Source organism: Pygoscelis adeliae, unplaced genomic scaffold (genome assembly GCF_000699105.1).
Source record: "Pygoscelis adeliae isolate BGI_AS28 unplaced genomic scaffold, ASM69910v1 Scaffold57, whole genome shotgun sequence".
In the NCBI taxonomy this organism is placed as follows: Eukaryota; Metazoa; Chordata; class Aves; order Sphenisciformes; family Spheniscidae; genus Pygoscelis; species Pygoscelis adeliae.
In genome coordinates, this window is record NW_008825615.1 from 8549380 (window position 1) to 8563640 (window position 14261).

General features: G+C 34.3%; 1 protein-coding gene across 3 annotated transcripts in view; it reads right to left on the reverse strand.

Annotated features, from left to right (window-relative positions):
• FAM135A (family with sequence similarity 135, member A) overlaps positions 1–14261 on the reverse strand; it is a 79068-nt gene that overhangs the window by 31954 nt on the left and 32853 nt on the right. For all 3 annotated transcript variants that reach the window (XM_009333158.1, XM_009333157.1, XM_009333159.1), the window contains 5 exons: positions 11866–11992; positions 11304–11457; positions 8744–8821; positions 6424–6473; positions 4976–5131 (listed from right to left, as the gene is read on the reverse strand). In XM_009333158.1, coding sequence (XP_009331433.1) covers positions 4976–5131; positions 6424–6473; positions 8744–8821; positions 11304–11457; positions 11866–11992 — 565 coding nt within the window. The remainder of the gene's footprint in view (positions 1–4975; positions 5132–6423; positions 6474–8743; positions 8822–11303; positions 11458–11865; positions 11993–14261) is intronic.

A 14261-nucleotide genomic window follows, 5' to 3' on the forward strand; every position in this document is an offset into this window, starting at 1 on the left:
ACTTTTTCCTCTTTTTTCTCTTAATAAAAGAAAAACTGAAAAAAAATTGCTCCAAGGTGCTTAAGAAAAAAAAACCAACCCCAAACCACAAACATTAAACCCCCAATCTCTAACCTGCACTAGAAGCTGAAAGTCCTGTCCCAACCTCCCAGAATTCGGTTTCCTGTATTACATGAAATTAATCTGACTGATAACATAATCTGTTAATAGTCATGGAAAATGTTTTGAAGTAAAAAGAAAACATTAAATTCAATACTTTCTTGTAAATGCAACTTCCACTCTCAGCAGTGACCAGATACACACACATGCACACACAAGAAGTATCTGCTCTCCTTCAGAAATTACGTTAGGAGTTTATGCATACACACTTAGAATCGGTGTTCCTAAGTATCCCTCTGCACTTCCCCAGCTGGCTTTTCTAAACAGACATCTACCTTCCAAACAGATGGTTTTGTCAGAGCTAATCCCCAAGCTTTCCCCCAGAAAGGGAGAAGATTGTCATACAACAGACTTAGAGACAATTTTACTGGTTAAAAAACTAGATTTTAGAGCAACTGATTGCAAAGACTGGACTGGTTATCATTCTAAACCAAGCAATTAAAAAATGAATTAAAGATCCTAATCAATCATGTAATAGGAAATAAAATAGGAACAGAAATATTGCCCAATTTGTAGATGTCTGTGGTTCAAGCCAGGAAAATAGCATAAAGCTGTTTCCCAGGAGGCAAGCAAGGTGTTTTTGACTTTAGATGCGAGCAATCACTTTATTAAAGTAACTGGAGTTATATGGAGACCAGATCTTTAGAATTCTGCCACTATCTCAAAGAGAAAAGGAAGGCTTTTTTTTGTTTGCAATAAATCCCATTTGTAATTGTTTAAGTAATTCCAGTGCTTTTGAAGAAAATCTGATCACCAGCTCCAGGCAGCTCTTAGTATAACAGCACCGGTATAAAGCTAGTTGACAGCAAGCTCCAAAGCCCACATAAATCAGTATTAAGGAAAGAAAAAAAACCCAAACCAACAGTAGTTTATTAAGTTTAATCAGAGCTTAACTTATGGAAGGACCGAGGCATTTGCCAGGATGCTGTTAAACAGGCTCTGCAGAACCAGAATGACTACCAGCTGGTGCTAGTGACTCAGGTGCTACCGACTTGGGCCAACTCCACAATGACTTTGCAGGAGGAAATTGTATCCGCTACTCCTAGTCTCTACAGACTTCCCAAAATTATGGTTTTTGTGGTCCTCCCAATGTAAACAGAAGAGGAGGAAAAATCAGATAGAAAAACTGCTGTGGAATATATATTGGGTCCTCGCACATTTATGGGCAGCAGTCTGAGATCTTAGTTCTCACTATTTTAGGACTAATCAAACTGAAAGAAATAATTTTGGAAGAGCATGTTCAGACCTACCAGAAGATGTCACTGTGGAACAAACAGGCGAACTAGTTTAGTGTGCAAATTTTCTGTAACATAAAATAACATACTCTAAGCAGTTTTTTCAGTAAAACGCAGTTATAAACCTTAACAGTGTGATAATGTAGTTGATGGATGTTCTAGTATACCTAAAGTGTTACTGTTTTTTTTAATGTAGTGTTTAATATTCAAAGTATTTGAAAATAGTTAAGTATTTAAATACTCGAGTAAAATAAGTAAAATTATTAAAATAGTAATTTTAAATACTTAAACTATATTATTTCATTATAACCTTATTTTTGAACAACACTTCATCAGAAATACCTGTTTTATAAGCATCTGTGCAAAGAGGGTGAAAGTCATTTGCCCAAATACAGATGTCAAGCATTTCTAGGGCATATGTTAATACAAACGTCTAAACCAGTCAGATGAATGATTCCCTAAAAGCTTTCATTCATCTTAGATTACTACTAAACTTTCCCAGGGAGAAATTTCCTGTGGATGGTATAGTCTGTAAATATTGCAAGATGAAAAGGTAAAATTAAAAGAGATTTAGCATCCAGTAGAGAACACAACAGAATATCAATTTCTGAAATAAAAGGGAATATTTAGAAGGATAGAATTTTGTATAGGATGAAAATCTTATTCCAGAAAGGACAGATATTCTCTCAAGAAGATAATTAGTAGGTCCTCTCTCAAATCTCAACTAAATTCACTAACCAGAAAGCCTGCATCATTTGACACATGCAGATAACGCCTGTAGCGAAGCATGATCATTGCTTGTTTCCCAAAAGAAGTTTATACAAACCCTCAGAACATAAATTCTCAAGAGATTATTAATACAAATTACAAATTATTATACTAAGCACTGCAAAACAGGATCCAAAATCAACAACCAAACATGTTCTTAAAAATGTCAAGGCTCAAATTTACCATCTCTTTTTAATTTAAAGGTTTACTGAATTTATGGATTGCTGGCTCCTGCTCTACTGCCGTGTGGGAAGCCCAGTGAAGCGACATCTTCTTACATATATTTTAATTACATATATTTGCAAAGTATTCACACAAGCTCTTCACATCTTGGAGTACAGAAAAAAAGTGTCACATTTGCAAATTAGTGCTTGTAAAATTAAGTAACAACACAGTGCTGGTTATCTGTAAGTTGGGTCAGGTACAATTTCCTTCTCAATGCCATATTATTCGAGTCAGCCTGCTTGCTGACTATTATTTTAGAGTCAGCCTGCTTGCTTTTCACTGTCAGGCTCTAAATAAAAAGGTAAGTTTAAGATTACCCGCGTCCTGCATCTCTTTTTCAGTCTTTGATGTTTGGGTAGATAACGTAGTATCCAGTAACTGTGGAACTCAGTAAGAAACAGCAATTAGCCCCTTCTTTAAAAAATAAAATAAGCTCAACTTTTTCAGTTTTAACAAGGATCACCTCTGAGCTCAACTTAGAAGGCTCGTAAGTTTTAGAGACTCGGTGTCCCTCACTGGCAAGCTGCGCTGAGCACTGCGTAAGACTCTTCATCCCCACACCACTATGCTGCAAGTTGGATTCATACCTTCAGAAAAGAGTATTTCTACAGCTTTTATTAAAGAGTAATTTGCTTTTTTCTTATTGAAAAAAGCAAAAATTAAATATGATGTGGTGCTTGAAAGAAGTTTATTTATGTGTAGTGACAGATAACAAAACAAGTGGGCTTAACAGCAACTGGAAAGGGAAAAAATGCAGGTGTGAAATCAAAATATACTTTTTTTTCTTTTAAAAAAAGAAGGGAGGAAGGGAACTCCTATTCAAATTTTGTGAAAACTGCAAAGCATCACAGAAATACTTTTAATATGTACAATATCTCAATTCACATAGTATAATTAACTACTTTGATTTATATTCCCTAAAATAACTGCAGTAAAATTAAATAATTAAGGTATTTGAGAGCCAGAGAGAATGACTTACAGAGATTTTAAAACAAACCACATTTAAGCAGCTAAATACATAACCATTAGCAGTATCTTTTCTTTTTTTTAAACGTTGTAGTAGTAAAAATAAAAGTATTAATACTTCTTTCGGTTTTATTAAATATATACTTGTATAAACACTAACATACCAGCAGTTGAATGCAAGTACAGGTTAAGTGAAACAGTATTCTCATTTCATACCTCCCACTAGTTAACTTGCAGAATTCCAGAATTTATATGAAAAGCACAGAAAAGTAAGATTCTTAGATAGCCAGTAAACCGCTCACACTTTCCTATGGCTAGCACATCTAACAAATAAGCCTTGCGCTCTTTCTGAAAGATTCTATTTATTCTCCAGAATAGGCCACTTCCACAACCATGATTCCCTCATTAAACAATGGGATTTATGAAGTCTGTACATAAGACCACAGTCCAAATATCCTTCATAATCAGTTTCCCCTCCAGAACCAAAACAGAAAGGGTTTTGATGCAAGTGACAGAAATGCTGGTGAGACAAATCAAATCTCTGAGAAATAAAGCCTTAAAATAGACTTTGTTTTGGACTGTGACTACTACAAAGCACTGATAATGTGTATTCTCATTAACCAGATCTTCTAACAAGCTCTCTGCAAACGGTTGTACAGGAAGCGCCTCCAGAAAATCGCTTAAAATGACCTATGCTATAGTGTGTGAGACAAATGTACAGACTGTGATGTCAGACAGTAAAGATGCCAGGCCAGCTGAAGATCACGCTGTGTGTTTGACGAGTAGGGGTGGTGGGTGTCATTGTTTATTTGTTTTTGTTTTAATGAATCTTACTCTCTGAAAACTTTAAAATGTTAGGTTTCTTCAAATCCATGGCCACAAAAGATGGGAGGGAAAAACATATTTATTAGAAAGCGAAGGTAGCACTTTAGTCCTTATTTGAAAATGTGTCACTATGGGAACCAGCATTGCTGTTGGTTTTGCGTGTAGGAAGCCCACAGCAACTGTATATACACATATGCAGATCAACTGTGTGTGTAGGTACTCACTATATAAATTTTTATATATATACACACATACTCACATGCCAGATCATTTCCGATACATCTCTTCTTTTTTAAAATCCCACTTAAGAGAGTTTTCAAAGCTTATGAATGTTATAAATTCTTAATTCAGAAGGAAAGTACACTTTGTTTTATGATGTAAGCAGGCAGCCTAAATGCAGAAGGGAATTTACTTCAGGGTGGGCAATAGGCATGGCTCCTGCAGAAAAATACATCATTCTGCACAAATACATCTTATTCCACATTCCAAATACATCTTATTCCACAGACTGCAATTTGCTTTCTGAACTGCATTTCTTATTCAAAAGATCAATGAGTTGGTTAATAAACATAAATAATGTATTTTATGTATTATATTCCAAGAATAAGCTCTAACAACGTGATACACAAGCTAACAAATGCAATACAACAGCTCCCTTGATGATTCCAACTAACCTTCCCAAATAAAACTAGAAAAATTAGAATCTGGAGTCTCATTTTGATACACATTTCCGTAACAATGTGTCCCAGTAACAGTATGAACATGCCAGAGTTCCTAAAACCAGAGTCAACACTTACTCTTAACGTGTGATGCTCTTGTGCTAGCAATGCTGTGACCTCCTCTTGTAAGGTAATGACCTCCAGAAATTGCCCCCAGAGAGCCATTAGAAGCGAGCAAAGCTGAGCAAGATTCATATTTATAAGTTCTGCCAGTTCATCAGGATTTTCCATTTTCTGAAGTTAGGAAAACATATTTACATGATTAACAGATGAGACCATAATGTACAGACAAGAATAAAAAAAAAGTGTACTTTATCTTAGTGAGAATTTTAATTTAAAAGTAACTTCCAAATGAGAACTGTTTTGTCTAAGTATCAGAATTGAAATAATCTATGTCACAACGCTAACAGATTATTTTATGTTGCTTTCAATATTATCCAGCTGTCTTTTAGAATTAGGACTCCTGACCTTAAATTAAAGCAACAATTCCATTTATGGCAACCATAACCGACTTGCAACTGTTGTACTTTCTAACATGCAAAAATATAGAGTGCCTGAAAGGAATAGGAATCAGCACTCGGAAAACAGAAAATTGATACTTGCAATGTTAGTCCAAGTTTGATACAATTACAAAAATTTAATAAAGACATCTCCGTTTCAGAATAGTCACAACTCACAATAATGTTTCTATGGTGCTATATATCTATATACACTTTAAACATGCTCAGGAACCAGTGTTACACTATAGGCTTCCTAGAACCAGATCACACCAAGACAAATTCAGTGTGAAACAGGTTTTTCTTTCTTAACAATGTACCGTAATCCTATGATATAGTTCCACGCCAGTCAATTGTAGACTACTAGGCTTAGGTTCCCTGCCATTTTAGAAAAAAATACAGTTTTTCACAAACTCACTGCAGGCACATAAGGCACTGAGGCAAAGGGTTTAAAAAGTAAAGATAGTAAAGACCCAACTCCAGCAATACTAAAGAGCAAGTAGAAAAAAGGATTGCAAATACTAAAACAACAGCTTAGTAAGCGAGCATGGAAATAAGAGGAGGAAGAACTTTTGATGAGAACTGCACAAAAGAACAGAAAGGAGAAAAGTCCTTCCAGATGAGCGGATGACTTGGAGAATCTGCTTTTGTACAACTTGCTACTACTGCTTGATCTTCTATCATTGTTATCTGATATCATCAAAAACAAAGAATTCAAATTATAAATGCAGAAAATTCAAAATGTGATTTTAATACAAGTAATCCACCTTTCTATAATCTTCAGTTTCATAGTATACAGAAGTTATCATGGCTACTACTGATATGCCAAGTCACCAGATCAATAGTTAAGTTTTGGAGTCAGTTGAACAATTTCTCTTTGAATGAGGAGCAGCTGAAATAAGTGTTGGCAAAAAAACATACAGGATGTTATCACTAAAACAAACACTTTATTCCCAAATAGCATATGAAATCAGCATACTCTACTTTTATAGTTGTTTCACTTATTTAATAAATGAAAAAAAATCGTACCTTTACTTCTTCACACAATTCTGCAAGACGAACTTCTACATCTATGTTTTCTGGGAAGATGAGAGGACATATCCATGAAAAATGTACTTTCCAAGTTGCAGAGTAAAACCAATTATCTCACAAAACAATTTTAAAACATAAAAAGAAAAGAGCCCATCAAATAAAACTTGAAGCCATATTAAGTACCACAATCAGCTTTAAATCAAGTAAATTATAAACTCCCATTAAAATAATTTCTTAGTAATTTCTGAGATTGGGGACAGAACACAATTAATAAAAAGAAGGTTTGCAACTGAGTATCACGATCACTTGTCATGACACCTTATCAAGGATATCAATTTTCCATTCAAAATTATACTTGAAAATACTGTCATTTAGATGATACAATTTGCAATTATCCACTGAGTGCTGCTCAACTATTCAGCAGCAATGTCATCGATCGCAACCGAGGTAGTACAATTCCTCTTCTCCCTCCAATTTTCCAGAGATATCTTATTTCAATACCATTTTTCTACAGGTATATTATTTACCTGATTTTCAAGCTACATGAATATAAATACAGTTCTTTAATTGTCTGAGGAATTATATTTTAGTCAAATAAAACTGTTTGTTAATTCATCTTTCTCCCAACAGCTCAATGTTAAGAGCAAATCAGTCTTCTATGGTATGGCAGCTTAAACTGGACCTGAACCTTGAAATTTATAAAGAAAACAGATTTACTCCTTCATATAAGATGTTTTTCCTCATTAATCATTCCTATTCTACTTAAGGAAATCTGATCAATTAAATAGTAATTTAGTACTATGCTTTGATTTCCTTCTACATCTGAGGTACCAGTAACAAGGGAACAATTTATAAACGCTAAAATTTTCTGTAACAAATATTTATATTTAATTAATTTTTGAAACACAGTATTAAGGAAAAAACCTACAATGTTTCTTGAAAACATACACCAACAAAACATGCCTTGAAACCCAAAATAATAAATTTAGGATATGGATAATGAACACAGGTTTACAGAACAGCAACAGTATGTTTACTCAACCTGTCTTCAAACGATACCACCTAGATTTGGTAAGTATATATTGATTTTCAACTAATTGCATCCATTATACTTAGGTTTAAACGTAATGCCAGACAAATTAACTCACACAACTCAAAGTTCTCAGAAAATATGCAAATTGCAGAAATGCATGAAGTTCTCAGAAACAAGTTTAGAAATGTTTTTGAAAGAAACGACATACGCCTATATTAGCTAAACAATACTTGATGATAATTATTCTGAAAATATATGAAAACAGTTTAAGATATTATACTACTTTTGGTGTGTTTGTGGCTGCACGAATTTGTCATTAGTGAAAAAATTAAATGGCTTACTTATGAGACACTATACTGATTATTTATCTTGTTTGTCACACTGCAATTGAGAATAGGCTTTGAACAACATTTAAAACTCCGAAGTCTAAAATCATTACGGAAAATACCAAGCTACAATGTTGTATTAAAAAAAAACAAAAGACAGAATAGAGACAATATAAGAACAAGAGGAAATTAAATACTAACATTCTACAGCAGTAAAGTTCACCCAGCAAACATCTGATGCAATTTTGCTGGCTCTGCTAAAAAATAGTTTTGTTTTCTTTTTAAAACAAAACCCAAATGCAGTTCTAGATGATTAAGCTGGTGACCTACTATGAGACTGAACTGCCATTTTATTCTTTTCCCATCACAAACTTCCTTGTGCTTAAACAGCGCTGTCATCTTTTGTCCAGCATCAGACCAACACTGACACTCTCCAAAGGGAGAACTGGCCATTCAGATATGGACAAATGCACCTTCAGCTTTGAGAATGTCTTTTGTAGTGTTTGGAAGAATCAAGCCTTGAGATACCAGAAGCAACCTGAAAGATTTCTCAGGAACAAGGGGTATTAGTCTTTAATTATCTAAAAAATTGAGTCTGTGATGAATTAAATGAAACTATAATTTTTAGCTCTTTTATTTAAAAGGTGACAACTGACTGAACTCTTCAATAATTTTTGTTTAGTAAAATAGAACAACGCTAAACCAAAAAATAGTAATAACTTCTCATTTTATTATCTATATTCAGCCTAGAAATAAGTAGCTCAATTCTGCAGACTTCATCAGAGTTCAACATACATTCACTATGGCTGAATAGTGAAATAGTGTTCCTGTTTACAAAATAATGTAATATTTTATATTGTTAATAAGAATATAATATTTTGTATTATTAATAAGAATATAGTATTTTGTATTATTAATAAAAATCTGAGGGGTTATATCACCTGCTTTGGAAACATACCTAGGTAGGCGTCTCTCTGGGTTCGTGGATATTTTCTTCTGAGAAGGCGTTCATAAAGGACCTGCATGCTCGCCTTGGCTAGTTATAGGGATTGCACACACATCACTAGTTACTACACTCCTTTTTTCATCTGTGATTTATTATTTGCCTTAAAGTTAGTAAAAAAGCTTACTGCTAGCCTAGCAATTAGTGCAGTTAGATCAGTACATGAAAGCATATAATTTTAGTGTAGTTCCTAGATTAGATATCACTTGTGATATACATTAAGCTAGCATTTTTTATTTCATAAAACCAGTAATACTTAAATGCTCAATTAGTTACTGAGTCCAATACAGTCTGCACATGCTTCTGCAAAATCACTGTCTTGTGTTAAATTATATGACAGAGCAATAGCAAAGCAAACAGAAGAAACAAAATTAAAGAGATAATAATTTAATTTAAAACAAAAAAGTGAAGATTCTGGGATTTAAACAGGACGTGAGATTCTTTTCTGCAAAGCCCATTTAAACTTCACACATAAAATCTCCACTATAAAACACTTAATTTACTTTAAAAATTAAAAATAAATGCAAATGAAAATTGTGTACTTTGTGAAGTCCAGAGAGCTTCAATTTCTTCACAGATATCACAGAAACACAGGGGTTTTGGTTTAGTTTTTTTGACAGATTTTAAAAAAATTAGCATTAATGGTAGGCATTAGTTATTTTTCATGAGCAAAAGGTGAGTAATAGTAGCATAATTAATATTTACATTATTAGTCCCTTTTGTTATATCAATTGTCCCAATCAATGTATATACAAAATAACTGAAATAAATAAAAAAAAGATTTACAAATAAGAAAACAAAGTAATTCTAGCAGAGATTTAAAAAATAACAAAAAAAAACCCCACAGGAAACAAACCGTCAGCAGAATATGTACAATGAAAGTTAAATGTAAGTAGTAATTTTCTCTTCATATATTTATTTTGAGCATTTCTGTTCACGCTTGCATTCCTAAAGGTAAGCTAAATTACCCACAGAAATGACAAAAGGTCTGACTCAAGTTCCACTGAAGCTTATGAAAATGTTTTTGGTGACTTCAATGAGGTTTGAAAGATACAATCCAACTATGCAACTCAATGGCTGGCTTTTTTCTATCACATACATATTTTGTAGGAACGTTTTAGGGGAGTTGAAGGTCCTATCTGAAACATTTAAGTATCAAGATTTAGTCTAAGCCTATCCTTACAACAACAATAGGGCCAACAGATTCTATTTGGGAAAAAGCGCATTTTGTCCTTAAAAGGAAGACCAAGAGTTGAGTCATTCTTTTAATAGGGTGTTTCCCTCCATATCAAGATTAAGATAACTGACACAGAAATATTCTTTGCACCATAGCTGTAGCAATATTTTTGCTTCTATAAAAAGCCTCAGTTTCTGGTATTTTTCTATGCACAGATTTGTAATGCACTCCCTCCCTCAAAAAAATTTTTTTTTCAAAAAATAGCTTTGTATTTTGTAATATACAAGAGAAACATTCTTTGTTTGAATCACTAATTGACCACATCACATTTTTGAAATAGTTTTCATATCTCAACTTCCAACCTTATTGTTTCATAATGCTTCATTTTGACATTTACTGGTAAAATTAAACAATACAAAATCAATAAATGCTGTCTACAATCAAATTCCAAAAGACATATTTTTTATATTTAAATAGAACTTTACATGACTAAAAAGGTATATGCTTGATGAGGAAAAGTCTAAATCATCCTTTATAATGCCAATGTATTTTCCTTTTTTACTTTCACTGCTCTCCTAGTTCACAAGTTGAGGCTTGGCTCTCTAATATACCTGCATTCTACAGAAATGTAATGTACATTTCCATACATTAAATTTCATGTAATATTTTCACAGTTACTTTTATCAAATGTAGTTACTAGAAGTCTTCATTGCCATAAAACTTAAATTTCTTTCTATGAGACTGCCCTGTACGAGTTTAATTTTAACTTTATTAAAGAAATAGCTTCTCTGGAAGCATATTTTAACTACTCAGCTTTATAGAAACAGTTCTTGTCTATTCAGATCATTTCCTAGGTCTTAGGTAACTAAGTCTGTTTAAAAAGTTACACTACAAATTGAGTCAGCAGCAATTTCTTCTTGTAGGTCTTTTTTCAGGTAAGTTTCCATCGTAATATTCTTCTCAAATCAAAGCTCACAGAGTTCCAATTTTTATAGAAATATACAATGTTTCCTTACAACAAACAACCAAGCCCAGCATGCTACTTGGATTAAGAGTTCCTCTAACTTTCTCACCACTAAACACGGTGATTTGAAATAACAGGGCAAATCAAGACCAACAAGAAAAAATATATTTGCATAAATTCAGGCTGTTATCTCCTACTTTTATTAGTAACGTGACAGTACTTTTTTTACTTGAGTTATTAAATTCCAGCTCAATTCAAGCAAAAAGATTGTAGATATACAAGATGTATGAAATTTATGCCAGTTTAGTCTAGAAGAGGGGTATTTTTAATAACCATCAACAGGAAAGTGATGCATTTTATTCAATTCAACATACCCAGTTCAATTCGGTGAGAAGAGGGGAGCTCCTTCGTTATCATAATGAAATAGCTGTGTAACCCTTTGAAAGCAAGCAGCAAACTGGCACAAAGTGTATAGTGAAAATTATAGGCATGGCTGAGGAAAGACTCTGACACAACAAAACTGCATCCCTAAAAAAAAAAAAAAAGATGAGGCACATACTAATTTTGTACAATAAATGAAGTGTTAACAGAATAACTAAGAAGACAGATAAATAAATTGCCTCTTTTCATGAACCTCATCCATATTTTTGCAATTTTGAATGGATTGCAGTATCTTAAAAACAAGGTTAAATGCTAAATATTGTAAGCTTTCCATCTGCGTGTTCCTGAAGCATGTAACATAGCCTTTTGGAACAATTTTTCTCATTTCCCGTATCACGTGGCACACTGCAGTAAGTCTAACAAAGTTCATTCTTTATCAAGTAGTACTTCTGCAGAAAAGATAAAATTAACACTGCCCAACAAAATAAAAATCAAACTGATTATATTGATTATATAATATATATATTCTGATATATTATACTGATATATTCTTACATCTGCTGATAACTGTTTTGTGTAGTTATTGCCAAAGACCACACTTTCAAGAGAAGGAATCACAGAGTCCCTGTTTTGTGCTGGTGCATTCCTGTTCAACCATGTGTTCTTCACTGGGCGAGGAAAACTGCAAAAAGCACAAATGAACGGATAATTTGAACATACTATGTGTCACAAATCTACCATAGTTAAAACAAATTCTTAATTTTTCTTAAAAAGTAGTAGAAACAAGGACTCTCAGTAATATCCTGGAAGTTCCTAGCATGGTGGGCTGCCCTTTTAAAACCCCTCAGGATGGCCCAGATACCTCAGTCTCTGGCGCTGTGCTAGGGGAGCAGTGCTTCTAAAGCAGTTCTCTTCAAAGCGTATTTCAGCTAGTTGGAGAAATTTAAGAAATTATTACCCTCAACTGTTCTGTTGCCATCTCTCACCATGAAGGTCAGCAGACTCTGTACCAGCAGATTGTGGAAGCTCTTCCTCATTATTTCCAATGCAAACCTCAACTAATTTAAACAATATGCCTGAAAGTTTAAGCCATACAGATAAATTTTGAACTGTAACAGGTAAGAGGCATTCATTTTCTGCCAACTTTGCTGTGGACACTATACCTCCTAAAAGTGAAGCAGTAGCAAGCAGTTGGAAAGCTGTCACACAAACTGCCATTGCTGTTTTCCTAAGGGATGCCTGACCTCTGCCTACTGAGGAGGAAAGCCCATCCTGAACCCCTGGGAGAACAGAGCATCCCACAACAGTAGCCTTGTGAGGACACAGAGCTAGGAGAAATTAATGAAAGATGCATGAACGCAGAAAGTGGGGACTTCTAGGTAAGTCTTAACGGGCAGAATGAAGCAGTGGCAGGTTAATAAAAAGAGTAGATTGTACAGGACTCCAGGGCTGTAACCAAGTGGAATTATCTCCTCTCTTTCAAGGAAAGTGTTAATACTGGTTGTTCCCAAGACAAGGAGAACCTGGATGCTACTCAGAAAATGAAAACACTCAAAAAGTGACCCCCTAGGAAAGGAAGGGATGCCAATAATGGGAGCGTGACCCAACCAGAGGAGCAAACTGTCACCCAGGAAAGCCCAAAGAACAAAGGGGAGTGAAGTCTGCCAATGTTCAGATTTTTCAGAAAGAGCTGCTCCAGAAAAGCAAGCAAGATATGGATACTGCAACTATAAAGTATTTGCTAAGTCTTACAATATGGGATAGCCCAGCTGAAACAAAATACTGTAAATTTGAAAGTTTCTTCCTCTCCCCCCCAAAAACTGATTTAAAGGACAACTTGGATCCTTAAAATAATTTTATGGACACCAGTAACATTCTACTCTAAAGATAACTGAAGCAGCATGGAAGTTGCTGTTTTGTTTGAGAATTTCCTTACACAAGCTATATCAAGTTGAGGTTTAAAATTAAATAGCATTATTGTATCTTTGCTTGAAAAGCCAGCAACAGAGGAAAAATTGTATGAAAAACCTCAGTTTTTCTGCAACCTTCTAAAAAGTCAGCAGGGACAAATACATTTCTGGCTGAAAATTAGTAACAAAACTGGTTTTTCATTTTCTCACAATGAAGTGAAGTTTGACCCTACAGCTACAGGACGAATACAGGGGAAATGCTTGAATTTCACCTGTGGTACGGTGTGACAACTTACATTTTACATACATGCTGCTACTTTAAGTGCATTATTTTATCAGATGAAGTCTTCAACAACAATACTAGCTTAAAATAATTCCCACCTCCTCACTACTTGTTCTTCTCCCAAAGAATGCTTTGCCATCCCTTCAGATGTGCCAGTTCAGTTACTCTATAACCACACCTAAAACACATGTCCAAAACAATCCAACTTGGAGGGGAAAAAAAAGACAGAAAAGAAAAAAAGCCAGTTGAACCCTCCAAATCAGCACAGTTCTACTGCACAGAACAGCTGTCTAACATACATAGAGACACAGCTTTCCATCATGTGAAGACAGGGATGAGCAGTGGGAATACCTTAAGCTAAAGGTTTGGACATTTATGGCACAGCCTTAATTTGACTATGAAGAAACTTGGGTGAAGTAGCATGGAGTATTTGAACACCATGAAAGAAGGCAAAGATAGATATGCTAAACAAAAAGCTGTGTAAAGAACACTTCATATGTGTGACTGACTGTATGGCCCTTTTTAACACCTACTTTTGAGACAGAGAAGCAAGGTAAACAGAGACTGCAAAGGGTGACACAAGTCAATGAAATAAAAAGGCTTCAGTAAAAATTAGGCAAAAGCTTTTTTAAAGAGAAAATTAAATTCTCCAGTTCCATTTACTTTAGAAAACAGTAAATGCATCATGTGTAGACATCACTGCCATTACAATAGTAATTGAAAACCGTGAAGATAACTAACAGAAGACGCCCTATTTG